This window comes from Morone saxatilis, unplaced genomic scaffold (assembly GCF_004916995.1).
Source record: "Morone saxatilis isolate NCDOM2014 unplaced genomic scaffold, NCSU_SB_2.0 Contig20, whole genome shotgun sequence".
NCBI classification, from domain to species: Eukaryota; Metazoa; Chordata; class Actinopteri; family Moronidae; genus Morone; species Morone saxatilis.
The window spans coordinates 2882694-2895143 of NW_023339763.1; the positions used below are offsets into that span (position 1 = coordinate 2882694).

The following is a 12450-nucleotide window of genomic DNA, read 5'->3' on the forward strand; positions in this document are numbered from 1 at the left end:
TGTTAGAAGCAGGAAACATGGGCAGCGTGAGGATTTGAGCGACTCTGACAAGGAGCCACATTGTGATGGCTTAGACAACTGAGAGCATCTCCAAACCTGCAACTTCTTGTGGGGTGTCCCCAGTCTGCAGAGGTCAGTACCTATCAAAAGTGGTCCAAGGAAAGAAAAGAACCTGAGGAGCGAAGGCTGGCCCGTGTGGTCCGATCCAACAGACGAGATACTGTAGCTCAAACTAAACCAGGGCACCCAGGTGGTGATAATGTTATGGCTGATCGGTGTTTATACTGTCTATAAGCTGTTTTTATCCTGGTTATTCTCATGTGTCGTGACTCGAAAAGGTTGAGGGCTAACATATTGCCATGTGTATATTGTATAAAGCTTCTTGTTTTAACGTTATCTCTGTCATTTCTTAAATAATAATGTTTCATTTTTTCACCCATTTTCTCACCTCCAGGCCTGTCTCTGTGTGAAATTCCCCTCTGGGATCAATAAAGTTATCTTCTTACATCCAACCCCAAACTTCCTTTCAAGGAAGTTCGGGGTTGGATGTTTTCGGGGAGCAAATTCCTCAAACACGTATTTTATATAAAACAAATTAGTATATATATGTATATGATTTCTAGGATGCAGGGTTGCCTTGGAGACGTGTTCATGTCCCTCATGCTCCTGCAGATGTTAGAAGATCCTCCTACCTGTCTGAGAGGAGACTATTAAACACCCCCCCCCAGTAACGCCAACTCACCCTGAAGAACTCTTTGGTCGACCCCGAGTCCAGAGTGCCGTAGGCGATGTCCGTCTGCTTGGCCAGATCCTCGGCGCTCTCGATGGGCGAAACCATCCTCTCCACAGTGAGGAAGGCCGCCAGGTTGGCCGTGTAGGACGAGATGATGATGAGAGTGAAGAACCACCACACTCCTCCCACAATTCGACCCGATAACGACCTTGGAGAGCAAAAAAAGGTGGAGGAAAGAGAAAGCATATTGCGGGGAGGGGGGCATTAAAAGGGAGACGGGTGGGAGAGGAGAAGGAGAGGAGGAGGAGGAGGAGGAGGGAGATGCAGAGGATGGAGGAGATTAAAAAAAAAAGAGGAACAAAAGGAGGAAATTGGCAGAAAGTAGAGCCGGGAAAGTGATCGTTGGAGGAGGTGGAGGAGGTAAAATAAAGAGGAGGAGGAGGAGACAGAAGAACAGTCAGTCAGTGTTGGAACATACAGGCAGACTCAGACAATCAGAGGGGGATGAAATATGACTGTGTGAAGCATGAAGAGACCCACAAAATGCTCATGTGCCACCACACGGTGGAGCTGTGACAACACTCAAACCCGCCAGAGCTTGTATTTACCCCTCGTTAGTGCATATTGCATACACACATGCTTGTGTGGAGCAGCTCTGGTGTACAGAAAAGGTTTGGTTATACTTCTGCCCTCCCCTCCCCTCCCCTCACCCCCTTTTTCTTTCTGTTTATTGGTGGGATGAAAAGAGCTGCAGGTCCCCTGGCTGGCGTGGCGGCAGCGACGACGGTGGTGGCGGTGGCGGCTGTGGCACTGTTCTTTTCTTGTTTGTTCGCTCAGGGGAGACAGATAGCCCGCTGCTCGGGAGCAGCAGAAGGTCGTGAGGAGAATCTTAAACCATAAATGCTGCATTGAGGAGAACAAACAAGATCTCTCCCCTCGGTGCAAATCAAACAGCGGAGGATACAAAACCCTCAGGCCTCCTTGTCAGATGGAGAGAGAGAGAGATATGAGAGAGGCAACTGCAACAGTCAGTGTTTTCTTGGCTGGTGTATCCACTGTGTCTCATTGCAATCTGGCTATAATCCATAAATGTCCCCAATATGCAATATGAGTCCTGTAATCTCATGTGCAACGTTTACAATAAGGGAAGCTGTGACCCAATGCTCTCCCTCTCTCTCTCTCTCTTTCTCACAACCAACCACTCTAAAGAACCTTGATTACCAACCATTTTGAAGCAACACCGACTTTATTTTAACAAATAAAGGATGACTGGAAACCGGCAGAATCGGCGAGGAAATAAAAAACCCTCAGTTTTCTCTCTACTGTGCCGATGAGAAGTGCCCGTAAGGCGACTTCCAGTAGAGAAGTGCTGCAGCAGAGCATGTCTCCTTCCAACACTCGCAGGAAGCTCTGCCCATGAAATAGACTTACTTGACGTATTAGCTCTGGATTTGAATACAAATGACTTCCTCTCTCTTCTTCTCGCCGCACTCTCATTTTCCTTCTCCTTGAGAGTATTTCTGCGGCTTTTGAGCACAGAGAATTTAACTGTAAAATAATGACTAAAAAGGGGGGCGGGTGACTTCTATCCTCTCTCCTCTCTCTGATGCTTTTATTTCGACTCTATTTCCTGTTCCCCAACCTGCCAAAAATCCCTTCATTCTCCCCTATCAGACCGTCTCCATCTTTCTCTCCCTGCCAGCAGCAGTGGATTGTGGGAGTGTAATAATGGGACCAGAGGAGGAGTGTCTCTTTGCCTTCCCTCCAACCCTCTGTGCTGTGTGTTTGCTGGCTGATACCACTGACTTTGATCCACAGTGACACACTGCTGTGTCTTGATGGGCCTGCAGTAAACAGAGCGGATGTGGGGGAGGAAGAGGAGGGGTGAGAGGAGCTTAGTGCCGAGAGTTTGGGGTAATTTTGAGGCCACGTCAGTGTTTTCTAGCTTTTTTTTCTTTCTCTCTGCTCAATGCTGACGGACTCGGCATTAATATATATATATATTATGATAATAAAGGGTAGTAGTGATCAAGGTAAGAGCTGTTTCCTGACTACAATTTATAAACCGATGAACAAAAAACAAAAAAATGTTGGTTTTCAATTTTTTTGTTGGAAAATAAAAATATAAAACAAAAAAAATGACAAACAGAACAAAAGTTTGTTCTGTTTTGAAATAATATTATATATCTTCAAAATAGTTCGATCTTTTTTAGTTTTATTTATGTTAGAAAAAAAAACTACATGTTCTCCGTTTTCTGTTCCCCTGTTTATAAGTTATAGTCGGGAAACTGATTAAGCATCTTTAACCTTGTAGTGATTCTCAGGGTTAAAATGAGCTGTGGGCCCTTATTGAGCCCATAAAAGACTACAAACTTAAATAGTCCTACAGAAGGAGCTTCCAGGTTTTGCAGTAATGCAGTTTTTACTGTAGTCCAAACTGTTCCGGTTTATAATATAATGTGCTTTTATAGAATTACCAAACAAATGTTAAACCTGAAGCCACCAGGTTTGGAGGAGTCAGCCGCTTTCTTTGATTTATAATCCAGCTTTTGTCCCAAATCTCTGTCATTCTCTCGATGCTTTTCAAGTCTCATGAACTAACTGTCAATGAAGCAGTATAACAGAATGTGTATCCAGCAGCCATTGGACAACTCAACTGTATGAAAACCGAACTTATCCATCAAAATAATGCTAAAAAAATAGAGTTTGTAAGCACAGAGCAGCAGCCCAGAACGGACAAAAACACACAGTTTTCATAGCCACGTATAAGTATCTTCATACACCTGTTCTGATTCTCAGGTCGTCAAATACAGATGCGAGCGGTGTTCAGTTAGCTGCCATCTGCCACTTTCACCACTAGGTGCCACTAAAATCCTACAAACTGGCCCTTTAAGGGGTGGCAGAAAGCAGTATTTGCCCTCAAATGAAGATATTTCAGCTCTATAACATTAAATTAATGTGGCACATTAGTAAAGTATTGAATATAAATAAATAAATTATTAAATTTAACACAAAAGGGGGAGAACCAGGCATTTTTTTATTTTAATGTCAGTGTTTTTATGGGTTTTTAGGGTGATGACGGACTGTTTAATCATTTACATTTTATAGTAACAAACATGCATCTGCAGGACGAAGCAGTGAAACAAAAAATCTGTTTCACTGCAGTTGGAAAATAAAACTTGACTGTAATGATGTATGAGCTCAGTTTTCCCACGGGTGGAGGAAACAAGAAAAACCAGACGTGGGGGAAGTATTAGAAGAAATAAAGTGGAAACAAAACAGGAATTGGCTCCAGTGTTGGGGGAATGGGATTCTTCGCAGCAGTCCTGGAAGCCTCGGGGTATAAAATTAAAAAAGACTAAATGTAAAGGAAAAAAGTAATAATTTTAGCAATTATACAGCAATTAGTCAGCACTTTTCCCCTACTGGTTAACTTGCTTAAGTAAAATTAATTTGTATTTATTAAAAAAGGAGAGATCTAAAGAGGCTGGCGTGGTCTTCTTTCTGCACTCATCGGCAACAATTAATGTTGATTCATCTGTAAATGAACAAAAAAAGAGAACTGGAAAGTTATTATCCCACATCAGAAGGAGTCTGAGCCACACTAAAATAATATAATCTGTTAATTTACCTCGAGAAGCAACAACTCAAGTGAGTGCACTTTTCTTTATAGTTATATGTAGTTTAACGAATGTACACCACAACACAACGGGGGAAACGTGTAAAAAGGGATGCGTTTGATGCAGCCGTGTAGCCATAAACATGTTGGCTGTGGTTTAAATATTTCACACAGTATGTGCGTCACGTAGCTTCAAAGAACGGCTGGATGTTCCTCAATCTGAAGAGAAACACTGAGGCGAAATAAATCTCCTGTCAGGATGGTATCAGTGACCGATCTGTCGCACTGTGATGGGACGAACTTTTAACGCCCCACCTTCCCTTTTTTTATGTCCTTTGATGTGCGAGAAGTGGAATAAAAAAGCCGTTGTCAGGTTTTCCAGCAGGGTTTAAGGGACAGAGAAGAAAACAGCAGCATGAAGTGGAGGAGCTGATGAAGTGAAAGACGTAGAGGAGGAGAGACAGCGAGCTCTGACCCTTGAGCAGAGCCTAAATAAATGAGGAGGTGCTAGCTTGCTCCCCCCCCGGGGGGTGATACCTGGGGCGAGACCACACGATTTGACTTATTCATAGCAGACAAACTGTCACTCCAGATTCCCGCTCTCTGCCTCGACTTGCATTTTCTGTCCTCCTTCCTCACCTCAAGCCACCGGCGTGTTACTCTCGAATAAAAGCCTGTATTCAAATAAAAACCAGTCAAAGTACATCGAGTAAAAGTGCCACAGACGGGGGTTAAGATTGTTGTTTTAAGTGTGTTTGACAACTTATAGAAAAGGATCCCTGCAGAGAGAGACAGCAGTTACATTCAGTTTATTTCATTATTTAGAGGATAGTAGGTGTCCTACATCAGGAATTAATGGATACTCAGGATCAAGTATTCACCCAGACCAGGGCTCAGCTGCCTTTACTATATTAAAACAGGAAAAAATAATCAGTCTGGAGCTGCAAAACATATCTAAATTCTCTATTTTCCTCTTAAACTTTTCAGTTTTTTGGATTTGGAATCTGTTGCTAGTCGACCTCGTTAGCCGCTGCTATCGAGTGTCACCCGGGGTCAGGACGTAAAGAACGACGCACGCTGTAGTTGACGAAGTGTTAAAACAACCATAAATAAAAACAACTGTAGAGGCACTGAAGAGCCACAGAGCTACAATTATTACTGGTTTTAATGATCTTGTTTCTTATCACACAGATTTTATTGTTATTGTTATTTATCTGCATTTGTTTTAAATTGTACTTTTACGTGTTTTTATGCTGTGTTCCTGGGTACTATTGCTTTTATTATTGCTCTTATTATTGACTATTTTGTCTCTTTTGAAACTGCTATTTGATAAATAAAATGTATTATTATTATAATTCAAACTTGACAGAAACAAAACAAAAGTCAACTAATTCTTGTTTTGTCTTTCAACCAAAATAAAACCCTTAATTGAAAATTAAATGTACAAATATTGTTGCTGTCTCTGATGTCCGACCTTCCTCTTTCTCTCTTGTTATCTTCCCATCTAACTTGGTGAATTGAGGGTTTATTTCGACCGAACCGTGACTATTTGAACTTTGACTATGTTACGCGGTAAAATGACAGTTTTTGTGAATGGAGTCTGGTGATATTTGAACAGAGCGATATAACTGCTGTTTCTATCTCTGCAGGGATCTTTTCCATAATGTTGTCAACAATCTGAGTCTGTTGGTGGCAAAAACAAGCACTTAGTAAATTGATGATGTGCAATTGAGGCTTATGTTGCAGCTCCTTTTTTACATTAAAAGCCTGGCTGAAAACGGGGGATAGGAGGGATTATGACATTTGAGCAACTGAAAAAGCTTTTTTAATGTGAAACAAGTGTTGAGTTTCACTGACGGTTGCTAAATAGCGATTCCCAAAAAAACTATGAAAATAAGGTCCAGGTTGAAAGATACCGAAGTTACCTTTTAACTCTTCCTGCAGGGTTTTCACATTAAAAGCCTGGCTGAAAATGGGAGGATTTTGCCCTTTGAACTACTGGATCAGAAACTTTTTTATTATTTTTTTATGATCAAATACATATATGAAAGTGGGAAATTAAGAATAAAGGCTAAAGGCTGTCTCTAGTAATGTCTGATTTAACAAGTGGCTTCTGTAGTTAGTAGAAATAAATAAAAGGACATAGACCTCCAGAGAATTTACATATGAAACCTTTCATCAAATGGCAGCAGATGTGCATCTGTGTAGCCGGAAAAAAACAAACCGATATTCTTTCTTATTTGTAGTTTTTTTCATGTAATTATCTTAAATTCAAAAGTTCTTTTTCAAAAAATTTGTGAAATCATGTTTAAACCACGAAAAGTTACTTTTTTTTGGGTGAACCTTTATTTTAAGAGCCTTATTTAGCATTTATAAGTGTATAACAAAGTAAATAAATAGTTTATATCCCACTATAATGGATTTGTAATCACATATGAGTGTTTATTAATGTAACTCCTCTTGTCTGCAACAATAAATAGAAGTGCGGACAGATAATAATTACTAAATTATAATTAATAAACATTTCAAATGTCCTCATAGCTGCTTATAAATACATTATACTGTGTTATAGATCATTTATTACATGTTAATATACGGATTTACTGAGTTAAAGTAAAGTAAAAGAAACTGTAAACTCTAAATAGGATGAAGTTTAAACAGTAAAACGCTGTGATATCTGATAGCAGAACCTTTATTTATACAACATTTTAAAGGAATTTATTCAGAATAAAGTTTTTTTTTTAATATTACAGACTGTAAATTGCACAGAAACCTAAAGTCATTGTATTCAACTGTTTCTTTTGATAGTAAAAACTTATATGGTTAAAATATGGATTAAAAATCAACAGCACTAATATCCTTTTACTGTAATAGTAGAAAAGGTTCTACCACAGTTTGTTATATATAATAGAACAACAGTAGTAATGTAACTAATGTAACAGAGTATTCCACAAACTAAATATGCTCTTGACTTTGAAACTATGGACGACAAATGCAATCAGGGCCTCTTAATTTAAAAGAATCGCGCAACAAATCAAGCGAGCGTAGCGAAGGGGCGAGTGCCCGCCAACACAAGTGGCGAGCGATACAGCAGAACGGCAGCGTGACGGCCGGATAACAAAGCTAATTGCCATTGAATTAATAGAATAATGAGGACACATTTGCAGGCCGGCCACTTGAAAGTCATTTTTCCTCCATTTAAAAAAAAAACATGCAGCCTTTTTGTTGGTCTTAATCGACTCCACTCAAAGTTACGCTTCATCCGTCGGCGTCGCCATCAGGAAATCTGCATCAGCACACGCACGCACTCCGAGCTAATCAGGACCAATCAAGCCAATCATTAGCTCGCCAAGAGATAGAGCTGATGTGACTCAGCAGAAAAGACAAAGATAATCCGTCTGAGGCGACGAGACGGATGTGACCGACACCGCCTTGATATTTGTATTGATATTTTCCGACTTCCTGCAGTCTCGGGAATTACTTAAGTTTCATTCATCTGGGATTTGTAGTCAATTAAAAAGACTATCATGTCACCGTTTCATTTAAGCTCCCCTCTTCTCCTGTTTCCACGGAGACATTACCGTCGGAGACCAGGATATTAATCACTGAATTAATTATTACGGGCTGCCTTGAGGGAGCAGAAGGGGGTATTAACCCTTATTAAAGGAGGGAGAGGGAGAGAGGAAGATGTTCTGTTATAGCTGTGTGATGAAGAAAGGTAGAATTACACACAACTAGAAATAGACTCTAAAGTAGTAGAAGAGCAGAGGAAGATATCAGGAGGCTGGAAGGACCTTAAAATGTTTTGTTTTTAACTTTAGCACTCTAGAAGTCGCTTACAGATCGTCTGGTTTTTCACAAATATTACGTTATTATGTTATTCAGGTTCCAGACATCCGAAATCTTGCAGCATCCATAAAAAAATGGCTTCAAAAATGGCAGCAAGCACAGTTTGATTGTAGCTTTTGTTTGGTCGTTACAGTCGTCACCATGGCGGGTTTGTTGGAGCCAGCGGAGGTCACATACCGCGAGTTTCGACTCGTCCGTAGCAGGAAACAATGGCAGAAGCTTTGTCCGTTATATAAACTGTAAATGCTTGAAACACTCATACAAGGAAGCAAGAAAACATCAGAAGCTGCTCATATAAGGCAACTCAACACTGGACATTATATAAGTACAGCTTATGAAGATAATAATATAATCCTTCTGTAGTGGATGAAAGTTTTCACACACTGTTGTGTCCAGCCAGCACCGCGGCCCTCGCCCACCTCCCCTCTCCTCCAAAATACATCCCATTCAACCTTTTCGCCTCGTCACTCCCCTCCACGCTGTCTAATCCCCCACCACCACCACCACCCCCATATTGCCCTGTCAGGCTAAAACTGGAGTGGAAGCGCTGCCGAGCTCCGACGGCTCTGCGCTGATGGATCGGGGAAGAGGCCCATGGGATTAGCGGTGACAGGTGGAAATGCGGCGAGGGTAACCACAGAGAGGGGGTTTGAAATGTAGACTTTTCATTCTGATGCCGACATTGTTGCGCGGCTCTTTAAGTCCTTATCTGCAGTACACAGGCACAGATGTGGCGGCGGGTGGGGTGGGTGGGTATGGTGGCGGCTGGTGGTGGTGAAACAAAGCAAGTGTACTCCTTAAATGAGTGGCCTTAATCACAGACAGAGGCCCCACTATAGTCTCCTCTATAGGTTGCTTACGTGAGGCTGGTCTATAATTGCGAAGGCGCTCTAATGTACCTCGTGGATCCTCCATCTTGTGTGTTCCTCTGGTGTAGGGGGAGGCTGAAAGATACAGGCTGGTTTTGGTTCCTCTCCTAACATCTTACCAACTCTATTACAGCATCCATAAGGGCTTAAAAGCATTAACGATAAATCTTAAAACAACTATAGGACCCGAAACAATCCGTCTGCTGGAACTTTAAGCTTGACAAAGCCATTCAAACGACCAGGCCTTAAAAGGCTGGATGGAGGGGGGGGGACATACACTCAGCTGTACAAGCCCCTAGATTATCTTCTCCACCCTTTCTAACCAAAGTACACCGTGCTTACTTGGCAGCTGGGACCGATGCCGAGTTTTGAGCCTCGTAATTTGGACAAAAAGGGAAGAGAAGTCAACAGACGCGGTGGAAAGACAACACCTTTGGACAGTGTGTTCTCAGTGAATCACACTACAGAGAAACACACACACACACACACACACAGAAACTGAGGCGCAAAAGCCACAACAGACACCGAGACAAGCTAATTCCCTTACAAGCAGACAACACAGTGTACGCCAAGTCAGACAGTGCAGAACAATATGGCCGGAGGGGAGAAAGAAAGAGACAAGAAATCAATACAAGCAGAGGCACTCTCTCTCTCTCTCTCTTTAACAAACATACACACATAACAACACACAGCGCGAGCAGCAGACACACGAGACAGCAGCTAATAACACACTTAATACCTCTTTGTTATGCTTTATAACTACCATGCAAATACACCGACATACAGCAGGTTATGTGCAGGAACTTGTAGGATATATATCTCCAAAATAAACAAGTATTAAAGGAATAGTTGGGAAATGTGTGAATTTGCTTTCTTTATGAAAGTGAGATTAAAAGACTGATGTGTTTAGCATTGTTAGCATAAAGACTGGAAACAGGGGAAGCATCAAACCTGCGTGAAGTTAAAATAAAGATGCACCAACGTCTACACTAGCTCAAGAATTGGAACAACTATTAGGAGGGTTGCTATGGAAGTCAGAAGTCGCTTTACAAGTACAGTCCGTTAACCATTTGTGGTGAACTTTGTGGTTTTGAGTCCCAATTAGACGCCTGGTCTGGATTTTATAGAAAATCTTTGGATGTATAAAACCATTTAAAATTCACCTTGTCGCCCGCTTTTATCAATATGCGCATTTTACACATTGTTAGACAAACTATTTTATAGTATTTCACATCTTTTCTGAGGAAAGGTTTTGTGAAAAAAAGAATTAAAGGGCCTTACATCCCATACAGACGTCGGTCCCAAATAGAGGCAGGTTTAGTTCAGTGATTGAAGCAAAGAACAGCCTGGGCAAATATCTATAACTATTGGATGGATTATTGTCAATATCTTTACACTATACGTCTATACTTTGGTTTATGAGCAAATATCTGTAAAACAAACACTCGCTCAAAGCGCTGCTGTGCACACTCTCGTTTATCCAATAAACAGAAAACATATTCACAACATTTTTGGGAGTTAAGGGGCAATTAATGTGTTGGAACTATTTCTTGCCGAACAGTGACATACAGTAACAGTTTGAAGCCTCCTGAACGTAGCATAAATTAGCTTTAGAGGCCTTTATTTGAGCCTTGTACAGAGCCAGGCTAGCTGTTTCACCCTGCTTTCAGTCTTAATGCTAAGCTAAGCTAACAGTGTCCAGACTGCATGAGATTGGTATCGATCTCTCAGAAAGAAAGCTTGCAAATAGTCATATTATATAATCTTAACCAACACAGAATCACATAATTCAAAACTTAAATCAAATCTTAAATTAGTTTGACTGTTACTAAACTATAAGGTTTTCACATCATTAAAGTAAGTAAAATAAAGAGATTTAAATATATATATATCTTATATTTAATATATAAATATAAGAGATTATGGTGGAAATGTATCATATATAGCCTACATTATAATCCTAGTTCAATTTGAAATCCAACAATAATCCACTTTAGAGTCAACCAGAAAAGTCAAAATGTGCAAGATTTATATATTATATTCGTATTTCTTTGGTTTATGAAGTTGCAGCTTTGATGTGAAAGTCAGTTATAACTGAAGCTCAAGGAGACACTACACAGCTAAAAAATGACACATAATAACCAACAGCTGCCTTATTTTCCACCTCCTGTGCACACATTAGCTGAATTATAAAAACTTTTTTTTTTTTTTAGTGCCAATGACAATTAAACGTGATTGAACAACATACTAATTTAATTATTTTATTTTCACCGTCACAGACTTCCGCTTGTCACCGGCGGGTGTCAAGACTTGTCCAGTTTTACTTTGTGTCAATCAAACATGTCTGAAATAACAATGCGGGTCCTTAAGTGGATTGGCAGGCGAGGGATTTAAGCGCCCGTCCAGCCTGACGCAGACGATCCAATCGGACGTGATGGCATATAAGTGATTATAATTGGCCTAAAAAGTCATGTAATGTGACCCCAAGCCCGAGGACCGGAAAGCTAATAATGACTCTGCGAGACAAAAACATCCACTTGTACTGAAACTCTCTGACAGGAGTACATCTTACCTGGGGGAGATGTCGCAGCCCTGCTGCATGAAGGCGCCCAGGGAGAACCAGAGCGAGTTGAAGATACCAAACTCATTGGGGGGCTGGTCGCTTGGCTGACCGTCGGTGCCCTCTTCGGGCTCCTCGGTGTGCCATTCGTACGGGCTGAAGCGGCTGACCAGGAAGAGCACCACGCTCACGCCGATATAGGCGAACACGATGCACATCCAGATCGTGCCGTAGGCAACCGGTCAAGGAAAGGGAGAACACCCCTGGTTTGGACTTTTTTGGTGGGGCCTTTTTGATCTAATGATGGGAAAATCACAAGCCGACATGAAAAAGGGCTTGGAGAAATTCGATACCCTTTCCCGGAACCAACTGATTAAAGGGCACAGCGGATTTCCCGCTTTCCGTGGATGAAAAAAAAAGGGAGATTTTGAAATGGAGAAGTGGCTTCCTAAAATCCCGAAACGAACGGCGGATAAAATGAATGCAAATGATGGATCATCTCTCTCCGAGCTGGGGCGACAATCAAACATCACTTAGTCACAGATATGACACGCCGAAGGCCGAAAGCCAGCTAGCTCATCAGTACATAAAACAACAACAATTACCCCTTTTTTCTTTTTCTCCTCGGCTCGTGTCACTTTATCTGAATTTCTCCCTCGACTGAGCAAAATCTAGATCGAGTTGAGACAGCAGCTGAGAGCGATCGAGTTCAGAAAGAAATTTAAAAAGGAGATTCTGAGGGCCGTCTCCAAACGCTGAGAAGCTTAAGCCAGAAACTCAGAACTCGGAGAATCAGCGTCGGGGGGGGGGGATAAAATAA

General features: G+C 41.3%; 1 protein-coding gene across 1 annotated transcript in view; it reads right to left on the reverse strand.

Moving 5' to 3' along the window:
* The window catches only part of LOC118331881 (glutamate receptor 4-like), a gene marked incomplete at its 5' end in the record, with an annotated part of 117260 nt that overhangs the window by 12081 nt on the left and 92729 nt on the right, over nucleotides 1–12450 (reverse strand). The window contains 2 exon segments of the mRNA XM_035666971.1: nucleotides 735–941; nucleotides 11643–12027. Coding sequence (XP_035522864.1) covers nucleotides 735–941; nucleotides 11643–12027 — 592 coding nt within the window.